This window comes from Nelumbo lutea, chromosome 5 (genome assembly GCF_056320005.1).
Source record: "Nelumbo lutea isolate HS-2025 chromosome 5, American lotus-T2T, whole genome shotgun sequence".
Taxonomy (NCBI): Eukaryota; Viridiplantae; Streptophyta; class Magnoliopsida; order Proteales; family Nelumbonaceae; genus Nelumbo; species Nelumbo lutea.
Genome location: NC_142688.1, coordinates 16,339,618 through 16,364,409, shown reverse-complemented (window position 1 = coordinate 16,364,409; position 24,792 = coordinate 16,339,618). Strand labels below are relative to the sequence as shown.

At 37.9% G+C, this 24,792-nt stretch overlaps 1 protein-coding gene across 1 annotated transcript; it reads left to right on the top strand.

Moving 5' to 3' along the window:
* Nucleotides 1–18,506: 18,506 nt before the first annotated feature.
* Nucleotides 18,507–19,900, top strand: LOC148850614 (zinc-finger homeodomain protein 1-like). The gene has a single exon (XM_088942544.1). It carries the CDS (start codon nt 18,810–18,812, stop codon nt 19,476–19,478), a length of 669 nt encoding a protein of 222 aa, XP_088798670.1. The 5' UTR covers nt 18,507–18,809; the 3' UTR covers nt 19,479–19,900.
* Nucleotides 19,901–24,792: the final 4,892 nt, after the last annotated feature.

Genomic DNA, 24,792 nt, shown 5'->3' with positions numbered 1-24,792 from the left:
GTTAAGATTTGTAATTCCTTGGTTTAACATGCTAGCATGGTAAGTTGAAAGTTCATCGTACTATATTGAAAGTTGTATAAAATATAACATAACCTAATTTTTCTATATACAAAACAGTCATAGCAAGAAAACCCACCTTTTATTTTTTGGGTCTCTCACTCTCTCCTCCTTTTACTTTGATACATAAAGAGCATCACCAACCAGTGTGGGATCAACTGCGTGCGCTGCGCTGTTCAATATAATTGGAACACTCCATACACGAGACGAGAATGATTAGTCAATATATATATACATATATATATTTATCTCACTAGAGGAAAGAATTAATTCCTCGATGTAGTCTTTGGGAGAATTGTAACGGAATTTTTATAAGAAGCCATGATTTCATGATTTCATCTAACTGCTTACCCTTTGGCTACATGTCCCATGGTTGAAATCCCGAGGTGGTGGTGGGCTATGGGCCGGCCTATATATGGCCTGCTAGCTGCTCCCCTATAGTCTAGTCAGTAGTCACTGATCCAATCATCTCTTCTTCTGAAAAAGGAAAAAATGATTGTTTAGAGACTTTAATAGGTCCCAAAAAAATTGCCTAGGATCTATCAATATGGTTTTAATTTGTTCCCCCCAAACAATTGGAGTTTAATCTAGCTTATTAGCTACCACTCCTACATAAGTCTCAACTCATCAATCTTGTATACAAAGATTTGTCGACGAGAACGACTGTGAGCGATCTCGGGAAAATGGCCCAAATCTTTAATCGATTGGTTCATTTTTTATTGATAACCATTCATTGTGTTTGTTAAAACGTGTGGAGGTGTGATGCAAGGTGTTCCACCATTTGAATTTTAAGGCGTGAAACGTAATTTAGAGTATATATAAGAGGAGGAAGCAGTGTTGCATAGATGAAAATCGAACTAAACTAGTTGCATGGTCGGGCTCGGTGAATCATGAGCCAGCCATTGCCCCCGATTTGGTCATACCCTAGGGATCAGAACTGATAGAAACTCGGTCATAACTGACTGACCGTCCTGTTTAACCAAAGAATCCAAACCACTCCCGGTTTCATAAAGTCTCCTGCGTCACTAAATGCAAAATGACAATTGCAAGATTAAACTCATGACCTTTTGTTTATGTGTATTGCCTCATTACCATTGATCCATTTATTTATTTGTTTTCAGTTTTCACTTATGTATCTTTAAAGGATTAGCCCCTCTATTCAATACATTCTAATATGATATTAATTGTAAAGTATATTATGACCTGCAAAATATATACATGCTTGAATCTCTGATGGTCTGATCCTTGAACCTTTCCTTATCTTGGTTCTAATATGATATATGTTACATTATCATGGTTCAACCTTTGATTTGACCACAATTGAATCTTTGATGGTCTGATCCTTGAACCTTTCCTTTTTTGATTATATGCTTGGTCTGGTTCTTATATGTTCTTATTATGGTCATATGTAGTCGGATTCAAATATATACATATAGAACTATGATTAGTTTTTTTTGAGGTTTGGAGGGGGGCATGTACCCACCCCCATCAAGGGTGGGGGACTTCCACTAAGGGACAATCTAGCAAATTTGTACAGTGGCATTTTAATAGTATCGTAATAAACAAAGTTGGAGGGTTTTTGTGGGCCGGGAACATGGTGAAATGGTTAACCCACTTTTATCTGTAGCAATTTATTATAAAAAGTGGCTTAAATATGCAGAAACATAAGGAGTGTACGCCTCTAATATAAAGTAGATAGGGGTGCAAGACGGACGGGTTGGGCCAAGTTTATGGTCAACCCAGGCCTGGTTTTAAAAGTTAGGCTTAGGGTTCGAGCTTGGACCGAGCCTGGGTCAAGCTCGATCTTTCCAATTCTAACCCAGCCTGCACTGTAATTTGATGTGTTTGGGTTGGGCTCGGGCTGGTCAATGAATCAACTCTAAAATTATACATATATGTGTATTTATGCAAATATTTATACATATATTTATGTATATATTTAAATATGTATGCAAAATAAGTATGTATATATAGGTAAATATGTATATGTATGCATGCAAAATTTACATATATATATATATATATAAAGTAGATAGGGGTGCAAGACGGACGGGTTGGGCCAAGTTTATGGTCAACCCAGGCCTGGTTTTAAAAGTTAGGCTTAGGGTTCGAGCTTGGACCGAGCCTGGGTCAAGCTCGATCTTTCCAATTCTAACCCAGCCTGCACTGTAATTTGATGTGTTTGGGTTGGGCTCGGGCTGGTCAATGAATCAACTCTAAAATTATACATATATGTGTATTTATGCAAATATTTATACATATATTTATGTATATATTTAAATATGTATGCAAAATAAGTATGTATATATAGGTAAATATGTATATGTATGCATGCAAAATTTACATATATATATATATATATAAAGTAGATAGGGGTGCAAGACGGACGGGTTGGGCCAAGTTTATGGTCAACCCAGGCCTGGTTTTAAAAGTTAGGCTTAGGGTTCGAGCTTGGACCGAGCCTGGGTCAAGCTCGATCTTTCCAATTCTAACCCAGCCTGCACTGTAATTTGATGTGTTTGGGTTGGGCTCGGGCTGGTCAATGAATCAACTCTAAAATTATACATATATGTGTATTTATGCAAATATTTATACATATATTTATGTATATATTTAAATATGTATGCAAAATAAGTATGTATATATAGGTAAATATGTATATGTATGCATGCAAAATTTACATATATATATATATATATATATATATATATATATATATATATATATATATCTATATATATATGAATGTGCATAGTTGGGCTGGGATTGGGCTGGGTTTGGACTACCTATGGGCTAAGTTTGGGGCCGGGCCAGCCCACAAAATAAAATAGCCCGACTTCTTGAGCCTGAGGATCAAAAATCCAAACACAGCTTGTGTAAAGTTTCAGGCTGGGCCTGCCCAAGTTGCACCCCTAGCAATAGAGATGTATGTCTCAAGGGTCTGTACAGTTCTAGACTATGCCTCTAGGTGTTTTCTTAGCACCTTGCTTGGAGGGATGCCTCCAGGTGGGACTCTAGATCTCCTACCCACAAAAACATTGCCCACGTCTACCCACAATATACTACCCCTGTGCATTGAGAACATCTCCTCATGCATAATATTATGTAGGAGGATGAGATGTTCTCTATGTGTGCATGTGATGTTATGTGGGAAGATGTGGGCAGGAGATCTGGACTCTCCAGGTAGATGATTAATTATACCCTCAAGGAAAACGATGAATGATTTTCAATTAATTCATGAATAGGGGTCTGGAATCGGAATTGGAATTGGCTATTCCGATTCCAACTATTTGGTTGGGGAATCAGAATCCCATTCCCATCCTTGCTGGAGTGGCATTCCCTCATTTGAGGGAATGACCATTCTCTGCCCCTTCCTTAGGAATGAAATCCCATTCCTGCTAATTCCAATTTTTATTCCCATTCCTGTATGAACCAAATAGACTATGACCATTTCAATTTTGATTCCAAAAGATTTTGATTCCGATTCTAACTGTGGACCAGATGAACCCTGAATGGATTAGAAAAAGATAAAAGCTGAATCAACTGGAATTGAACCCTAGAGAATAACTGAATATCCAATACCGTGATCATGTAGTTAATTAAAAGAGTATACTTCCTCTTTGTATAAAGAAAAAAAGAAACCACATAGGAATAGACAAGCCGGACATGGAACAGGTCTGATGTTAATAATTAGAGGAAACGAGATTTGATCCTCACTTTTACATTTTGTTGCAACAGTATATTGGGAATATCTATCCATGAAACAAAATATACAACAATTAAAACGTTGGTAGATAAATTGCCCGGACTATCTACAGTCATTCCGAGAGCAGTGGACATTTCAGTGCTTAAATTCAAATTCTTACCAAAAGAAAACTCAAGTAAGGCTAATTTAGCCAAGATTCAAAGGGGAATGCTAGCTTGCTTAGTTAGATGTTTGTGTTGGAATTGATTCCGTCCAATTCAACTTTTTGCCGACCAGCAAAAGAGGATGCTAGGAAAAGAAGTGCCACAACCGTAAGCGATATTCAAAATAAAATATGATAAAAAATAGATAACATGGAATATATAGCAATGAAAATGATTGAGATAACTTCTCCAAGAAAAAATTAATGGATCATGGCCATTGTGCAATACAAGAAATTAATAATGGATCCTGCTCACTGTACAATGTATTTCTGACAGCCTCATGTGGGGGCTATTATCCCTCTGACCAGAGAGATGTTTGAATATGGACAATTCATTCCTACTTAAATTTCAATACAACATCAGCCCACATGGTTAGCTTAAAAGTTAAAACTGTTAAAAATAGCAGGGACTTTTTTATTCAAAAATTATCTGGGGAACAATTATTGGATATTCAAAATTTAAATTCGAATAAAAAGGAATCATAAAACAAATGTAGCTCTCAACAATTTTTAATTATTTAATATAACAGAATGGTCATTCATAAAATTGATAACATACAGGGGTGGTAAACACGTAAAAAAAAAAAGGTCGAAATTAAAAAAAAAAAAACTTAGCAATAAGTTGGTATTATATTATACAAAATTATTTTCTCTAAAAAATTAAAAAATATATATTTTTTCTACCAGACTATTAACGGTTATAAGGTGTGTAAAGGAGATCCAATTGTATTTCGTGGAATTAAAACCCATTTGCAGAACTTAATTAATTAACATTCCACCATAAAATAATTAATTAGTAGTTATATACTTAAAATATTTATTCAAGGTAAACTGTGATATTCTTCTACTCAATATAATGCATCTTGAATTGTTTGTTGTCCTTCTGTGATGATTAGAGTGGGAGCTCGCTGATGGTTGTTGCCTGTGCACGTTGCTTACTGTTCTACCACTTAAACTCCTGCAGTTTCATTTTATTGCTTTTAATTTTTCTTTTTTGTTTTCACAATATTAATTTACCGCCTTTTTTAACAATTTCTTGTTTTTTTTTAAAGAAGGAAACAATTATGCCTAAATATTACCTTGCAGATTCTCTGATATGGACGAATTTATACTGTGCATTCTACACATTTACCGTTCACACACAAAGAAGATATTTCTTTTCTGATAAATATGAATGTATATAAGTAAAGAAGAAGGAAAAAAAAAAAAAAGAGTGGGTGACTTACGCACAACGTACCCATTTTTATGATATAATAATGTAAGTGGGGCCGGCATATACCTGGACCCTTGTTAAGTTTAATAACCCAAAAGTTGTTTTCTAGAAGAGCACCGAAGAAGACATTCCCACTGTTATTCCCCCATAACATAAGTAACCACGCTGTTATTCTGTTTTTATGGATATGGGTATTTTCGTCCTTTCATGTGCAGTATTCACTTAAAAAGAAGGAAATTAAAAATATTGATGAATTCTTTTGGGGGTACGCTGAGCATTTCCACTTCCACTTCCACTTCCACTTCCACCGGGCCGGGCTAGGAATTTGAAATTCTCGTATGGTTAAAGGAAAAAGGAGAAAAACTAAAGACAGCCAGTCAAGCTTATCGAAAGAATCTATTATATCTGTAACATGTTTCAATGTTTCTGAACTCTGATAGGGGGAAAACGACAAGAAAAGCGAAGTTTTAGAGCAAAAAAAAAAAAAACACTTAAAACATTTGAAAACTTGGGGTATGGGTTTCGAATGTCATTCTCAACAAATGTACCTCAAAAATAAAAAAAATGTGGTGAGAAAGAGAGCAAAAAGTTCCCCCCCCCTACCCCCAGTCAAACATAGGACCGTTGAGGAGCTGAGCAGGGTTTGGATGTTGTTGTCACCCCGCCACAACTCTCACTTCTCACTGTATGGACATGGGGTCCCCTCCCCCTCCTCAGTGGATTTGGACTACATACCGTCTCTCTCTCTGTCTCTTGTTTGGTGTTGAGACAGCAGGGACCTACCATCGCTCTCTCTCTCTCTCTCATTCCGTGAGGACCGAGGATGTCTCTTCCTGATATATGTAATGTATATAGGGTGGGCTTTACATATATAACGCAATATATGATCGGTAATCTATCAAAATTCATGATTGAATTCATGGGTGTCCCAGTGAGTGGAGAAGAGATCCTTTTCATGGCTACGTACTCTCACACTCATACCGGTGATGATTGGGTACGTTTGTCTGGAATTAATTTCTTGCGAGAGATCATGTTGGCGAATGAAATTGAAAGAACTCGATCATGACTAGTTGATCAACTAATGGAGGAAAAGGAATTTCGAACCTCATCCTTGAGATAGACACGACATGATTCTTTGGTGAAAGATGGATACCCGCTTTAATGAAAAGCCTCCAACACATTCAAAATGTACGTCCATGCCGACTGTCCAACTTATTCACCCTTTTTCTTTTAAATTAAAGGGAATATATAATTGAAGCTTTCAGAGAAGAGAATAGACTTTGTAAGGATTTTTAGCTTTGGCCTCATTTAGCTAGAGAAGAAAGCTAAATCATCTGTCTAGCTAGCTAGAAATTTATATTTAAAATGGGATGTAGGTGAAGAAGAAAGTGGGCGAACATCTTGAAAACCTCTAAACCTTCCATATATAGTACATACAGCTTTGAATTTCATGCCCCAGAGTAATAAGAGATGATGTCAGGGAGAGAGCGGCCATGCTCATGCAAGGAGTAAATGAGTGAGAGACACAGCATGATAGCAAGGCAAACAAAGGATTTTTAATTTGTACGTGAACACTAACCAGACCAGACACCTATAGACAACGTCCCATGCAAGCTTTTACTGATAAGTCAATTGGTCAACAAGTTCCAAATTTACATACCAACCAACCCTTCAGAGTTCAGACTGGGGAATGGGGATCACCTGCTTCCCAACCTTACCTCTTGACACGTTGCCACTTTTAATTGAAAAAACAAAATACTGTCTCGCCAATTGTCCCCTTCTTTCCTGTAAATTACCTAGCTACATATCTATACCTTTCCTATGCAAATCTACTTCATCTATAGGAAACACTACCAAACCCTCAAGTTTCTTTATATATCCTCTCCAAAATCAAATAGATCTACATTAAAAAGAAAAAGAAAGAAACAAGTGAAAAGCGAGACATTCCATTTACATAAGTCATAACAAGCACACTGTTAAGTGAAATTTTAGAGGTTTCAGGCCATCCTCGCCAATATGTATTGTTTTTATTTAGTTTTGTTCATTCAAGATCTGACCTCTAATCAATTTACTTTTATATTTGATGCTTGCAATCCACTGACTTCGTATATGATAAGTATTTCAAGAAAAAAAAAAAAAACACTTTATGTATGATAAGAGTTGAGCGCAAGTCTCCTAGGTGAAAGGGAACAGTTAAACCACACAACTAACTATAATTCATTATTAGCTTGTTAAGGGCAAGTGGGTTTTAAATTTTGAATAACTTTCTTTTTTAATTTTTGAAGCCATATTTCGAATAACTTTCTCTTCTTGGTTCCTAGCTATCAGTCAAAAAATAAAAAGAAAAAAAATGATTGTATATATATTTAGTATTAATGAGGTTTAATTTTATTGGTTTTCTCACACTTTACATAATCTATCAAAACACATTTTTATGCATTTGTTACTTTTGTATTGATTTTGCTGCAACATTTATCACCTTATTTATAGTCATTAAAAATACTACCAAAAGTGTATCTCAATTTGTATTGTTTTTCCCATAGTCTTCATTTATGATATTTTGTACCTTGAACTTGCACAATTGCACCAATTGTGTTGTCTATATCATAAATTCATAATATAAAATGTAAAACTAGCTAGCCTTATCGTTTTCTATCGGGTAGGCAAGCAAGAAATTAAAGCTATAGTCCTATCCTTATAAAGGTCAAATGGAAACTACAAATGAGAATTATAGGATGATATTTGGAAGGGTTTCTTAAATGGGTGGTTTCGATGGAAAAAGACAATAATATTGCAAAAGTGTTTTTGATGAAATGGCCTCCAATCCATGAACTGGAGGATGGAGTAGGGGAATGGGCCCTTTAGTCCATTTTTGGAGGTGGTCATCGATGGCTTTTAACTGTAGCCCAACTGCAGGATGCATGGCTTAGAGTGTTGAATATTCAGTGTTGTTGCTTGATTAATTTCAGCCAAAAACTCATTCCTAAGAGGAGGAGCTATTGGTCCTCGGCAAATCGATCCTTGTCCATTGTAACGACTTTTGTGGTTATGACAACCAAAGACTTATAAGAAGCAGTTAACCCAGGCAGGAAATGATTTTGATGGGGGGGGGGGGGGGGTTCTGTATTCTTCAGTTTACACAAACAAAACACAATAGGCCTAGAATATAGGCTAGCTTATTTATACGTGAGCTGAAAGTCCAGGTAGAGCAAGCTAGCTATGGTCCACTAGTCCTCCATTGCAATACCAATTAATATCACAGAAAGGCTTCTGAGCTTATTCTCATTCCTTTTTCTTTATTTCTTTATTTATTTATTTTAAATTTAAAGAAAAAGGCGTAGATCTAGACCCTAGAGTTTGTTATATTATATATCCGTAAAATACAGAAAATGTAAGGGCTGATGTTCACATGGGGGGAACTGCAATACATGGTATGGTGGGGGCAGAGGGAGTCATATGGACGATGACACAACACGTAACATATGTGGTTAAGCCGGAAGGAAGGTCCGTCCTTTTATCAACTGCACACACTGAATCTGTTTTGTCAGTTCTTTACTAGCAAGAAACCCATCACTGCAAGTTTTAGAGCCGGCAGCCTTTCCCTCCATCTGTATCCTCATTTGCCTCTCTCTCTCTCTCTCTCTCTCTCTGCTGTATCTACTGATTATTATGTTCCGACTTTTGGTTTTGCACCATTAGTACCCTCTTCCCCATTTTTTTCGAGACAAGCTTTTGCAACTGAGAACAAATTCTAGTTAGTTGAATGAATCTGCATTTCTTTTTTTTGTTATTCTTTTTCTTTTAAATTTTAAATGAAGATGATTTGATTTACTTAGAGGTATAAATCAGACTGTGCCACCTGCGGTGCAACCACGACCGCACGTGGCCCATGCTAGGCATGGCACGATTGTGCAGGCTGTGCTGGGCCGTTTTACCTGTTCTAAGAAACTAGCCATTTGAAGGCTTTAGGGCCCTTGGGAGACCACCAAAGGATATAACTAGTTTCTTGGGAATCTGAGGGCATTTGGATAAAGTTATAAATGATTTTACAATGATCAAAATACCCTTCTCACCAATGAAAAAATAAACTTGTTTTTGGGGTATTTTAAGTAATTAAATAATTTTCAATTCCTATAAATAAACCTATCCTCCACTAATCCACCATTCTCATTACACCATTTCAGCAATTCTCTTTTCAATTCTCGTATTTTCTCGGCCTCTCATCTCATACAATCTCATACTGTTATACTGTCATACACTTGGGCACATAGCAATTTAGGAGGTTTTGAGGTTTCAACTGCTGAAATCGAGTTGAGATTCGAACTGGTAATCCGACCAACTAGGTAAGTGCAATTAAATTAATTTTTATTTTTTTGAATTAAAAAAAGGCTGCTTTTCCTCCTGAAACCAATTCCCCAACAGTAAGTTCACTAGCCCGACTTAGAAAATATTTAAAATAGAGGAGGTTGAGAAGAAGGGAAAAATAGCTGTTTGCAAAAAATGTAGGATTAACTTTAGCTTCAATAGCAAGGGTGGTACTAGCCACTTGGGCATGCATTTGCTCTTCCATGAGAGGCAAGAAAAAGACATTTATTTTAAATATCTACCGGATGTTGAGGATAAATTATAAGACAAAGAAGGCCATGACACTAATACGCATTATGAAGTAGATGATTAAAGTCAATGAGATGGAGTAATTTTTTCAATTTTATTTAAATTATTTGTTATTTTTTCAACAATGAAACCTTTTATTTTCAATTTGTAATTTTTTTTATATTTTAAATGAAATAAAATTCCTATTTTTTTCAATCTGTTGTCTATTTTGTATGTTGGTAAGTATTTTTTCATTTCTTTGTTAGATATTTTTATTTTTTTCCATTTGTTCCCAAAGCCCAAAGGAAAGTTAAGTATTTTAGTTTTACTTAGTAAAAAACAAGTTTACGCCTTTTTGGCTCGGTTTGGCCTAGGCCAAGGCCCAACCCATAGCTCAGCCCGACATAGCATGCAACCGGTGGCATGGCACGGCACGGGCCCGCATAGACTCAGGCCATAGGCCATGCCATGCCGTGCTGGTCTAGCATGGGCTGATTTACACCTCTAGATTGACGATCCCCCTCAGTTGATCACTTGAGGGAGCTCATTGTTTTCCACGAAACATACATACATACATACTTAAGGTGGGTCCTGGGTGTCAACTGGACTGGATCCCAGCGTCCCCCAATCTAATATCTCTTAGTTAAGAATGTGGCTTCCCCGCTCCATGAGGTCTGGGCCCTCAAGTTTTGTATTAAAATTAGTGTGCAGGTTGCAGCCTGAGCCAGCACTATTGACCCTTAAGCGTTGAGCCAGGCTGGGCCCAACCTGTGTTTAAAACTTCCAGCCCAGGCCCGACCTAGTTGGTGTCGGCAATCCATATCAGACTGGGCTTGGCCCAAATGTCAGTCGGAGACGTACCATCTGCTACTGCTGGTGCTGGGCTGGCTGCCTGTGCCGGTTGTAAATACTAATGATAGGGGGACTCACAAATCCACAGACAGTAGTGGGTCATAAATCATAATTCATCCGGTTGCGATGTGCTACAGACATAATTTTTCCGAATTCTGAGACCACCCGGTGAGGTTGCTTAGTGGGTCTCACTTGGACCTTGGCAAGGCCCACTCCTGAGTCCTGAGCAGCAACTAAAATGGAGGTTAGATGATAAAGAGCCTGAATTTCGTAAGTCTCAACATATAAAGGAACACGCAAAGCAGATTGTCCATCTTCTTTCCCAACCACAGTCAAATGATGAGTCAAGGTTGCAATGCAAACTCTAGCATATTTTTATTTTTTGTTAATCTTTTTTTTTTTCTTGGGGGGGGGAGGGATTGAAAAAATGTCTAACTGGTTTATTAGTTTTATATATTTCTCCAACAGTTTGAAGATAATGCTCTGGCGCACCAAGCATCTACTACTACTGAATACTGATCGGGGTGACATACTATCAAACAAAAAATAAATAAAGGGGGTGACCTAATAATAGGGCATGCTCCTTCTAACTTGGACAACTTTGGGCTTTGGGCCATATGCCTCTTCCCTCGCAGGGATCGTCCTTGCACATTCCAGGATAAAGGGCAGGCAACTTTTGAAAAACGGAATTTTCTTGTAACCGAAAAGGGAAAAATTAGTAGGACAAGCTGGTCCCATTATCCCTGAAATCCAAATGCTGGTGAATTGGTGATTAGCTTTTTCACTAGTTTTGATTCAATCACCCTTCAGTTAATTGGAACATCGCCTATCTCCTACAGTTTTTTTTTTTCTTGACTTAGGCGTAATTCCAACCTGGTTCAAGAATGGAGTTCACATCTGCATTCCACAAGTGCCCTACAGAACATCTCAACCGTGTATTGAAAACATCTCTCGTATTTGTTATTGGGAGGTGTTCTCAATACACGTATGATATAATGACTTCCTCATATGATATAAAAGCTTTAGTAAAGGTGCATTGCAGTAGCTATTTCATAAGGCTTGATTAGGTAGAGTTGTAGTAATATTTTTCTAATACACGTAAAATAGGAAATCTCTTCCCTCTCGCTATGCAAGGTACGTAAAAGCTTAATTAGATACCTAATTAATGAGCAATAGAATTTGTTTTTTTTTGGTGGTGATGAGCAATGGGGATACGTTTGGTGATGACTGATGAATATCGCTCACTTCAGTCAGTTCAGTGCTTTAACGGATTAACCTTTAGCTAGAAAACGAAAACATGCTTGAAAATATAGATGAACGTACGAACTAAGCAATCCACCTAAGCACATTTAATTAATTTCTTCCAACTAATGCAATGCTCAGTGTCGAGTGTTGATAGAAGAATAGTCAAGCATTGTTATTCACTAGTAAGAATGTTGAGTTGGAGTGAATCCCGTGAAGGATTAGCTATTAGAAATTAATCTCAGTAGGTGCATATACTATGTTTCTCTTTATTATTATTAACACCGGAATTGCCTAATAAAAAAAAACTTGCTACCCAAATAAAAAAGGGAATAAAAAGCTAGGGAGATGGAAAAGATGAGGATAAATTTGATGCATTTATTAATTACTCTTCTTACAATCGTAAGAGAGAGTGTCATGGTATATAATTACTACTAGTGCCAAAATGCAAGCTGCAGCAATAGCATCATTGTAAACATTGAAAGGGAGAAAGAACAGTTTTAATATATGCTCTTGCTAACTGCTAAGTAAGTAGCAAATTATAGAAATAAGATGATTTGTAAAGAAGTTGGATCAACCATCGTCGTTGTACATCGGCCTTATTCATTTAATACTATTTTGAGTTGTGTTCTACCCTTCTTGTAAGGTCTAATTAAAGTTAGGGATGGTATTTATTACGATAATATGCCACGGTAAAATGCATGAAACGAAAGATACGATTATTAGACATATATACAAAAGCACAAGAATTTGCATGATTTGCACATTATTTTAAATTGAGAGTAGTTAGAATTATCGACCATCCAATATGTTGTTGGAGACCCTAATTCTTCATCCTGTGTTTGATGAAAAAGAATGTAGCTAGGTTTAGTTGTGAAGCGATAGAAATAGCTAGAATGCTATCTAGAGTCCTGCAGGAGGGATAGAATAAGGCTTAACAATGCCTTTATTTATTTATTTTGTGGTGAAAAACTTCAAATTGTAGCGCAAAATATAATTTACCAGTGGATGACTAAGTAATTGTTGCTCAAAAGATGCTGGGGAGAGATTGTAATCGTGCAAAGAGATTCTAGATGCACATAATTTAGCTTTCTTTGCCGCCATGCTGGTTGCTGGAATATTGTACCTGCTTCATGTGCAGGAGTACGAATATATATATATATATATTTATCATGCGAAATCGCCTCTGCAGAAAAGAAAAGAAGACAAGTAAATTAATCTTCCATGCACAAGGTAAATCTTTTTTGTACTAAGGGAACTCTCTTCCTTTGCTTTATTTCTATCTTCTTTCCTAAATCGTGAAAGCGTTAATTGTCGCAGAAAAAGTTCTGACTTGCGAGTGTTTTGGCTATTAGCTAGTAAGAATAATATGCTAAGAGGATTATACAATAGTACAAAGAGATCTAAGTCAAGAAACTAAGATCAAATCACAGACTAACCAGTTTATGAACATGATAGATGACGATTTCCATTCTTTCAGCCAAGTAAGTCTTTAAATTACGGAGCAATTCTTTGATATTATGAAGACGCAAATGGAAATATGAGAGGAAGAAGGTGATCGGAGGAAGTCAAAATTACAGGACTAAGTCCTTAATTAGTTAATGGAGTTGCTGATAAAGCGCATATCATTTGGTTTTCAGAAAGCCACCTCATTACTGGAGGCATTTCTTAATTCTTTACTCTCTGTATGTATATATATATATATATTAAAGTTAGAGACGATAACGATGGATTATTTGTCAACCATGGCGAAGGTAAAGCAAGACTTGGAATAAAGGATACCTAGCCTGTATCTTATCCCCCTATTCTCTGAAATAGAGGATTGAAAGTTGAAACACCATTTTTTAATCTAAAGAACAAACTCTAATGCCACTCAAAACACACAAGTAAACGTGTAGGTAGTTAATTGAGTATCATTAATAATCAAAGCTAGACTTGAATAATTAAAGTTGAATGTTATGTGTAGCACGGAATAGACAAAGTAGAGATTTCTGATTTCTGACTGGTGTTTGCTCTCAGTAAAGTATCTAAGCAATTAATGACTGCATTAATTAATGCATGCTACCATGAATGCTATAGTATAAACAAGAGTCTATTTATATACGCAACCCATGAATTCTAATTAGCAAACAATACCTACCATGTCTGTGTCTTCTTCTTCTACCAGAAAGAAACTAGAGGGGGAGAATACCAAGTTGTTAATTTATGATTGCTTATTCATCAAAGCAAAGGAAGAATTAATTCCGTCTATGATGACACTTGATAATTCATAAGAGGAGACTTACCTCCGCATGTTCTCCAATCTATATCCACACCCTCAATGCTCAATCTCCGTATGATATGTTTCAGAGATGGATCCCCCAACCGGGTAATGATCAAGATATGACTTTTTGTAAGTTTTCTCTTTGGAAATTCGAATTTAAATATGAATATGACTGAGAAAAGGCCAAAATTAAATTAAATTAAAAAAAAAAGGGAATAGGTAGGGGAAGTGAATATGATGGCTTAAATAGGATAAATGATTTAGAAAACAAGTGAGGCATACGATACGGGAAGCCTTTTATATTTGTTAATAATAAATGGTCATAATTACTCAATGCTGGTCCCTGATATCCGGGGTCTTGGAAGGGATGAACTGGATACGGACTCAGTCTCTCGGCCATTTTAACACAAAGTGACCGCGCATTCTCAGGCTTTGTCAGCCACCCTATCAGTTATTGATTTTACCATCACCCCAAGCAATACAAATTCCCCACGGCGCCCTCCCCTTTTATTCTTTTCTCAATCTTTTATAATAAAAATAATTTAATTTTGTTTTTTTCATTTCATTTATGTGGAGAGTGTCAGTTAAAAAAAGAAAGAAAAAAGAATTAATAGAGAAGTTTGAAATGCAGAGGGGAGAGCTTGGTGTGTAGTGCCTAGTTAGTGCGTCATTCTATTCAATCTGTTGTATACAGATAAGAAGTAAGATGTCCAAATTGATGAAAGGGTTAAGGGTGTAGTGGAGGAGGCAATTTAACATGTCAGCTCAAACAAAGAAGTGATTGATTATGTTAGGTTTATAGCTTAGCCCCCCCAAAAGAGGCACGCGGTTGCCCCCATTGTATTAGCATTCATCTCTCCCCACATATCTGACTAAACCTTTTATGCTCCCCATATCACTCACATAAGCCAACTACCAGTTTCCCACGATAACTTAAATGTCTAGGCCTATCTTGGAAATGCCTCCCCTGCCCCCCAACCCCCCCCCCCCCCTTTTTTTTTTTTCTTATTTTATCCCTCTCATCTCATCTGAAGGTTTAGTCTAATTGCTATTTATAAAAGGAACAAACCAAGAACTAGAGCAATGATGAGACGGAGAGTTAAGAGACAAAGGAACACACCTTTATCCTTATGCATTTTTTCAACCAAACCATAGTTGATGCTGCTGCTGGTGGGAATGTCAGGCACTCCATCCCTGTTTTCTCTGAATTTATGTTTTTTTGTTTATGTATTTTATCTATAAATTACCCCAGAATGTTTTTTTTTTCTTTGGAATTAGGCTCTCACCCAGAAATTAACATTTCAACTCCAACCAAAGTGGTCCTCTTTTCTTCTTTTTCCTTTTTATCTATCTACCTTTATTGTTTATATTAAGTTTTACAACTTTAATTTAATCTAAACAAATTAAAAAATGATTATACTATCGAGATAAATAGGAAATAAGAACAAAGAAAATAGCCCAGTTTCAAAATATAAAAAAGAAAATCAAAAGCTAAAATCTATGATGGAAACAAGAAATAATTGACCATCTCAAATAATTCATCTTCTTTTATTTTTTTTCACTTATGGTCACAAACTATTATTTTAAGTTTATGTTGCATGTTGTACAATCTATACTAAAGAAAAGAAATTGAGGTATATTAACAAGCAAAAGAAACCAAAGAGTTTGTGTTGGGTGAAGATGGTGGGGGGGATGAGAGAATGATGGGGCCCCTTGTAGTACAAAGCAGGGAAGGGTGTATGCAATCTTACAAGAAAGAAAAGGCTGCCAAAGAATAGAAATGGAAATCACGGTCGACCCACTCTTTTCTCGTCCTGTCACCATCCACTCCCCTTTTCTCCGCAATACTCTCTCTCTCTCCCTCTCTCTCTCTTCACCTCTGATCATGAACTGTAACAGCTAGACCCGAACGGAACGGAGAGAAAGGAAGTTGGAGAAGAAGCCAACGACTGAAGTCACGAGAGAGAGAGATGGTGGTCTGTGGCTGGTGGTGTACAGTAACAGCACTGGCGTAATGAAGCGTGTGACAGGGTTAAAACACATACGTATACATATACACAGTTACTCACACACACACGCACTTACTTAACTTATACCGTCTCACTCTCTCTCTCTTTCTCACAGAGTCACTCTCCAACAGTCTGAGCGGTTTCCCGCCAGCTGACAAGAAAGGACTGACGTACGGCGTCAGGGTGTCACGTCAGACGTCCCGGCTGGCCGGGTTGAGGGTCACATGACCCCCGGTGGAACCATATGACCGCCCATCATTTTTTTTCTCTTCCTTTTTTCAATTATTATTATTATTTTTTCTTTCTCCCACTCTACCTGCTCTTTGGCCTCTTGGGACTGTACCCTCCTCCAAGTCCCAAGATGTAACGTCTCTTTCTCTCTCTTCTCTCTTCTCTCTTCTGAATAAAGTTCAACTAAAACTAATAATATCTCTTTTTTTTTCTACTCTTACATTTATTTATACTGACTGATTAAAATCCAACAACACACTCTTATGTCCGTACGTACAGAGATTTGGTTGTTCTTTTCTGCTTTTCGTCATTATTATTTTGTGATTATACTTAACAATAAGTGCTTAGCCACTTATGGTGATTGGTTAAATGAATGACATAAAATTCGATTTCTAGGCCGTTGATTAGACATTTGAAAAATCTTTCAGCTTTTAAGTTTTATCTTCTTCTACCCCCCCCCCCCCCCATTTCAAATTTATCCTCTTTTGTCTGTGGTTGATCAATCATTTAAACCTATTAAGCTATGGGAGGGAGATCAAAACAAATAGACCGACAATTGGGTGATCAGTATTATATATATTCAGGATTGTGTGCAAGTATACCAACCATGTCTATAACTATATATACGTAGGGGTTGATTGATTACAAGACTTACAGACTTACAGTCTTATAGAGGTGGAGGAAGAGAGGATAAGATGAGTGGGTTATGAGTCTGGACACTGGACACTGTGCCTTCTTACGCCACACCAGTATTACACCTGATTAGTTCCTTCTTCTGGTTTTCAGTATTTATTCAGACCATGTTCAGGTCTGAAGTTTTTCTAGTTTTGGGAAATAAAAAGGACAATGGGCGTTTCTAAATTACGGAGCTACCATTCCCTTCTTCCCTTCCATTCCCCCAAACTAACTTGGGTTTAATCTCCTTTTTCTTTCTTAACCTTTTCTTTTCTTAAAGTTGGAATCGAATTCGAATGTTGTTAATTTGTGGTTGAGGCCTTCAATTCGGGGGGGGGGTTATTTATGGGCTTATTTTAAGTGTTAAACTATAATAACAAAAATAATAATAATACCTTGTGTTTTTTCGTCATCTAAAAATAGGGGAAACATTTACGGATTGAGGGAGAGGGAGGTTCAAGCCTGTCTGCAGATTTTGATTTTCGTTAGCAGTTACTAATTATTGATTAATATTAATTATGAGTATAAATACTAGATTAGAGAATAGAAATATAGATAGAGGTTTAAATCGTAGATGGAGGGTTTGTTAAAGGGACAGAGAGAGGACTAGAGGAGTAATAAATGCATGTTGACGCCCAAGAGGCGTCACGCATGTCGGAGATGGACGCACGTAGGCAGCAGCCATAAATGCCGACAATTTAATTTTTCCCAAGTAAAATCCCGTGTCCCCAGTACAACCGGAGGGCCTCCCAATCTCTTCCCTTGTTTCCAATTGTTGAAGCAGCACCAGCAGCATCCTCTCCCCCTCTCCCTACTACGCCTTAACGTCTCTTCCCTTGTTCTTTACTTCTTTTTTTTTTTTTTAAGAAATTATATATATATATATATATATATATATATATATATATATATATATATATATATATATATATATGACGTCCCCTACTCCGCCCAACCCCAACCCCATGAACCCAACTCAACGGTGAACGGCCCCAGCAGCAGCAGCAGCCGCAGCCTGTGGCTGTCAATCTCTTTTTGATTGAGAGTTCCAAACACAAACACTTCTCCTCTCCCCCATCCAGAGTCCAGAGTCCAGAGGGTCCAGTCCAAACCCTTTCTGTTCTGCCTTGTGCCCTTCTCTCCTCTTTTTCCAGTTCCCCCCCCCCCTCCCTGTCCTTTCAAGTTTCAACTCAGACGCGACACACCACCCATTTTTATCTATTTCTTTACATTTTTTTCTTTTATTTATTTTTATTATTATTATTACGTTGGAAAGTAAAATTTCGTAAACTTCCAGTCTACTGCCTTTTACCGCAGTAAATAACCCGTTACCCCTGCGGCTTAGTTTTTTGTTTACGTGATACAAGGTACCGGCTATAGACGGTGAACTGCTGCTGTAGTAACCGGCAAAGTGAGGGTTTTGGTGTAGACACTCACACTAGAGAGAGAAAGAGAGAGACAGCTCCCAGGAACGGAAAGTATATGAAAGCCTTTGAAGGAAGACATCTCTTTTTTGCAGGCGGGGAATTGATGACCACACTCTCCCCCTCTTATCTTCTTCCCCTCTCTGGCTCTGAAGAAGAAAAAGCCTCTTAAAAAAACATATCATAGAGAAAATACAGTCTTTCACCGCCGGTGGTGGAGGTGGATCAGCTCTGCTACTACCTAATAAAAAGCTTTTTCTCCTTTTATTTGTTTTGGTCCTATCTTATATAAGGAGAAGCTAGAAACGGAACAAGTTTGACAAAGAAGAAGGGAAAAGGAGCATGGAATTCGACGATCACGAAGAGCAAGATGAAGAGATGGGGATACCAGTGTCTGCGACTTACGATTCGCTCGGTAACTCGGCCAGAGCCAAAATGGCGAGTGCAGCTGGTGATGCAGCTTCCTCTGGAAGGAGGACCGTGAGCAGGTACAGGGAGTGCCTAAAGAACCATGCCGTGGGAATCGGAGGCCACGCCGTCGATGGATGTGGAGAGTTCATGGCCGCCGGAGAGGAAGGCACGCTTGACGCCCTAAAATGCGCCGCCTGCAACTGCCATCGGAACTTCCACCGCAAGGAGACGGAGGGGGATGCCTACCACCACCAATTCTCCCCCTACTATCGTACTCCGGCGGGGTACCTCCACGTGGCGCCGCACCATCGTCCGCTGGCTCTGCCGTCGACCTCGGGAGGTGGGGCGCACAGCCGGGAGGACCAGGAGGACGTGTCGAACCCTAGCGGCGGTGGAGGAGTTTCGAAGAAGCGTTTCAGGACAAAGTTCACACAGGAGCAGAAAGACAAGATGCTGGCGTTCGCGGAGAGGCTCGGGTGGAGGATTCAGAAGCACGACGAGGCCGCCGTGCAGCAGTTTTGTACGGAGACTTGTGTGAAGAGGCACGTGCTTAAGGTTTGGATGCACAACAACAAGCATACTCTTGGTAAGAAACCCTAAAGACGAGAAGAAGTGAGAATCCAATCTACTGCTATTCCTTACTTCCACTCTCTCTCAATTTGATCATCATCACCATCTACCGCTGCTACTTAGCTTCTTCTAGTTTCTCGTCACTCACCACTCCCAACTCCCAACTAGTACAAGGACAAGGGCAACCTCTTTCCACGCGGAACGGAACAATAACAGCGACAACAACTTCACCATGGCGAACAAGAACAACGGGGATCAAATGGGGGAATTTCGTTGAGAATTCTCTCCCTTTCTCCCTCGAGATGATGTTAGTTAGGTTTCTTCTTTTCTTTTTGTATCTTTCCTTTTTTTTTTCTTCTTTTTAGATAATCCCATCTCTCCTGCTGGTGTTTAGATTGGATCACTTCTTGTTTCTTAGTGCATTATTGTTGATGGGCCATTGCTCAAACCAATGCCATCCCCCATTCCTCCTTCTCCTTCTTCTCTGGCTAACACTCTTAACTGCAAGTGCTGTTTTATTGGGCCGACGGGAAGCTCAGTCTAACTACTATATGGTACAAGGCTTTGGTTCATCATGTTCAGGCAGCGAAACATAGACCGAGTAAGAATTCTGTTTAGTTTTAATGTTTTTTTTAATTTCTCTACATTAACTGCTACTGTTTTCCTCTCACTCTCTCTCTCTCTCTCTTTCTCTCTCTCTCAATTCTTTACATAGTACTTGAATGGTTGTAGACTTGTAGTAGAGATGCTAAGGCTAATGCTCTCTCTCTCTCTCTCTCTCTGTCTGTCTGGGCTGGTCATTGTTGGTTGGATTGCGAATTGTAAAAGATGAAAGCGTCTAGCTTTCGACTTGGAGTCTCTTGTTCGTGAGTTGTTATGGTATATCATTGGAGGATGATAGTTGATCGACCAATTCCCAACTCCCTAGGAGTCCATAACGTGTGCGGCATTCAAGGATGCAATTTCCGACCGTCCACATCTGTCTTTCTTTCTCCATTCCTCGACTTTAACCTCTCTCTCTCTCTCTCTCTCTCTCTCTCTTTCCTTCTCATTTATTTCTTGCAAACCTCTCTTTTTGTTCGAGACCAGGAAACCTGAAACAAACGCGGACAGATGTTTGTACGGCAAAAAGAAAAACAGCTCGGGAAGACTAGTGAGTAGACGCAGATGTTGTTTTGAAGTAATGTATCTTGTTTGCATGCGTCGTGCGCAATTGAATGAATGAATGAACATTGCACTTTCTCTCTCTTCCCCCCCCCCCCCCCCCTCTTTTTTGTATTTGTTTTTGGCATTGATCCATGGTCCTTCATTCAATGCTCTCGTCCGAGTCTCTCTTCAGTCCTCGGTGAGTCTACACTTTGTTTACAGCTTTCACTTCTCCTTTGCTGTATTTCTTGCTTTCTTTTTCTTTTCATCTTTCCTTTCTCTTTTGTTGCTTCTTGCAAGTAATGGACCAACGGATTCAGCTAGCTGTTACCATTTGTTAGGATTTTAACATATGGGTTTCATTCATTTCTGCAGTTGTGTATGCCAATGCAAACAAACCACTAGTACACATGCATCCACACGCACACACAACTTACAGAGATGATCACAAGCTTTTCGTTACTTTACCATTCTGGGAAGTATAAAAGAAAAAGAAGGGAGAGTGTTGTTGTACAAGGCTATGCCATCTGATATGAATGTCTACAGACCGGGTCAGCTCGAACCCAAACTAGTGGTTTATTGGGTGCATGGGGACGGGAGTGTTTGAATTTAATGTTTTTTTTTTATTTTCTTTTTTCTAAATGCTTTTCCCCCCTTTTTATTCTAAATCTTATCTCCCTTGGTTATATCACTTGGGGGAGAAGACTGTGAAGTGGTGGTGCTTTTTTTAAGTAACTGAAGTGAAATGTGGGTTAGTCCTCGTTCGAGAAAGTCGATAGTGATACTAGATGTCGGGGACGACGATTTCAAAGTCTCGGTATCATGTCATGTTTCTTTCCCTTTGGTTTGGAACATGTGGGCGCTCAACCAGCATAGCATGAGAGAGAGAGAGAGAGAGAGAGGCATACCCATTACCTCCTACTACTTGGGTTTTGTCTGCAACTTGCAACTGCGTACCCAAGATTGGGTAGGCTAGTTTCCAGCTTTTGTGTGTAAGATACTAGATAGTATTAATCAGTCCATCGCATTATAATGATCATGAGATGAGGTAGGATCTGTCAACTTAAGTCTCAATCCCATCCCATCTTACAATTAAACCGTTGATTTAATGCGTGAAATCACCTAAATTTTGAAATTGATCTGTGTGAGTGGGGAATCGTGCCAGTACTATAGTTTGGTTGGAATGGGATTCCCAAATGGCAGCATTTATTAAATGAATAAAAATCATTGAACTGTTGGATTTATTGCAGGGTGCATAGGGACCTGCGCTAGCTATGTCATGGTTGGTAACCTTTGTCTTTCACACTTTTATGATTAGCACCAGCCACCAGGGGGCCTGGCCATTCTACTTGTAAGTAAATGGAAAACTAATTAATAATTTGGGCTTATGGGAATGTAAAAACTTTTGTAATCAACATGTTAAACGAAATTGGGTTATTGCCTCATTATTGATATGGTGGTGTTTTTTCATTCATCTATTCGCCTCTAAAACATGTTTTACAAGCATGGTGAATGGTGATGTCCTCTGAATCTGACATGTGCTAGCTATCCCATTTGACAATCTGATTCCGTGATTCATCTCTTAGTAGTAAATCTTGGAGAGATATGGTTTATTTAATTTTGGCATAAAAAAAAATTGATATCCAACCAACCCATTCTATTATTTATTTGTTGGTGGCTCTCTTTTGATAAATTCTCTTCCTATTTGTATGCATGCTGTAGACTAGTTTTGCCAATTGGTTTCTCAACTTCTGAAGGACGAGCTATAATTATCGGTGGGGGGTTCTCCACTCACCAGTCTCCCTCTCCTATCGAATGTACGGAACAAATAGATCTGAAGATGGAATAGCAGTTTCTCAATTAGGAATTTGTATTCTGTAATTTTTCTTGCTTAATTAAAAATAAATAAACTAGAGTAATTTTCTGCGGATTGGTGGAAAAATGGCAATGTAGAGGTGGCAAATAGCCATAAGTCGAAATAGTTGATTGAAAAATCGGGAGTAGTAACGATGCAGCATTCACTTTGTAATTATTTTCAAATGCACTACAAATATTCACTGTAAAAATGTATAATATAATCGCTTTAAGAGGATTGTGTTGTGCCTTCAAATATACATGAATATAGAAATGTAATTGGTCCAAGGGTAGCCTTTATTAACATCGAAAATTGACCTTTCTGACTTGCTAAACCAATGCAATAAATTAGTTTGACTCTGTGTAGTTACACAGGTTTTTAAAAGGTACGTTGCTCCAGCAACTCTCTTAATCGAGTTCGAATTGAATCAAAACGGTGAGGTTAGCATTTAGCAATTAAGGGGGCTACCAGAACAGCCTGTTTCCAGCTCTACTATCCTCGATCGCCATGCTAACTAGATTGAGGGACCTGTTTGGGAGTTGATAACTTAAGCCTCCTCTTTGGCCACGAGAAGATTCTTAGGACGCTTATCATTTAACTCTGAAAATTTTGAGCATAGGAAGTCGGGACGACTTTCTTTCTTGTGTTTCCACTTTCCACCACCAAACAATGTAGGATAGCTTTTTCAAAATCTGGACAAGTCATAAAGGGAAGCGGTTCCGAAATGGTCCACCCAAATTAATGAGAGTTTTGGGTTGAAACAGAGTGCAAGCTTATTTTAAAATAATGAAGATAGATATACTAATTTGTCTCCACTTCATTAAACAATAAAGAAATTCCTCTAGGGATCGGGTAATCGGAGACAAGAGGTTACGTTTGTAAGGAATTTGTGAAGGGCATCCATGGGTTTATATTCACATTCTTTGTCTGTCCATGTATGGGAATTTATTTACCTACTTCTTGTCTGCTTTATATGGGGTGCTGAAATTACAACCTGTACTGGCTTTGATTTTGTATTTCCAAATCTCCTTTTGTGGAGCAATTTTGCTTGCCCATCCACCCCAAAATTACTTTCATTTTCAGTACAATATATATATATTCACCAAAATGCCTGTAAATATGAATCTGAGTGCAAATTCACTTCGGTTTAATGACATGTATTCTGTATTTCTAAGCCCTATTTTGCACATTGTACATATTTGTATTAGGCTCAATTTGTAAAGGATACAAATGCAAATATGTACAGTAGAAATACATACAAAATAATACAGAATACACAGTTTTACACTCCTTCCAAATAACAAATCTGAAGTATACACTATATCTAATCAGTACAAATACAGGAAGGTTCAAAGTATCGATACGATACACCCGTATCAGACATATTGCATCGTATCTTTGGGTGCCCGAAACACTTGTTTACATGTGTTTTCAGGAACCCCTTTTTATATTAAAAAAATATATAAAATTATACTTAGAACTGAAATTTGAAAAAAAACTAAACTAAAATAAAATAAAAACGCATCAATTAAAGAACCCATACACCTCTGACAATACACAGAGATGAATACAAGACAAAAATAAAAAATAAGCAATGTGTTGGGTAAAATATCTCGGACCGGATTAAAGGTTGTCACAATCTAAGTATATGTTTTTTGATTTCATGGTCAGAATTGAAGGGGGGGGGGTCTTCAAAAGCTGGTAAAAAGAAAATTCTATTCTAAGTAGTTTGATAAGAATCTCTGTGTGCTGACAATTGTTCATGTTTTCCAATCACACCTTGTACTTATGCAGAAGAAACAATTCCCTCTTGCATAAATTATAATCTTCTCCCTTTAGTTGTTTTCAAACACAACTAAAACAGTGTCCTCTAGCACAGCAGAAATGCCATTTCTTTATCAATGACAGAAATTAACAACAACAAATTGCGATGTTTGCGATTTGCATCCTTCCTTAATCCTTTCTAGCTTTTTGGAAGACAACTTTGATTCACTCTCCTTTTAGCTTGTGTTAATTGTAAGAAACCTCTCAACACCCAACGACTTTGCCCCAACAGTCATGTCGTACGTACTCGTATCCCCACCATACTTGCTTCACTGCTCATCCAAACAGTGGGTCTGGTCTTCTCCCAGATTAAGCATTACAGTTGGTTCTTCACTTGATGAAATGGGTGTATGGTTGTAGATACAAGTATATGTTCACAAGAGACGTTCGCTAGAGAAATTCCATTCCTTCTATCTACTCTCTTCTGATGAAATATTATTTATATATAAACGGATTTTGTTTTCCTTTTCCATGGTGTATTAAACCTAATTTTAGTTATATGGTACCATATCCGTATAC

Coding starts and splice junctions, on each gene's coding strand:
- LOC148850614 (XM_088942544.1), top strand. CDS start 18,810: ATGGAATTCGACGATCACGAAGAGCAAGATGAAGAGATGGGGATACCA.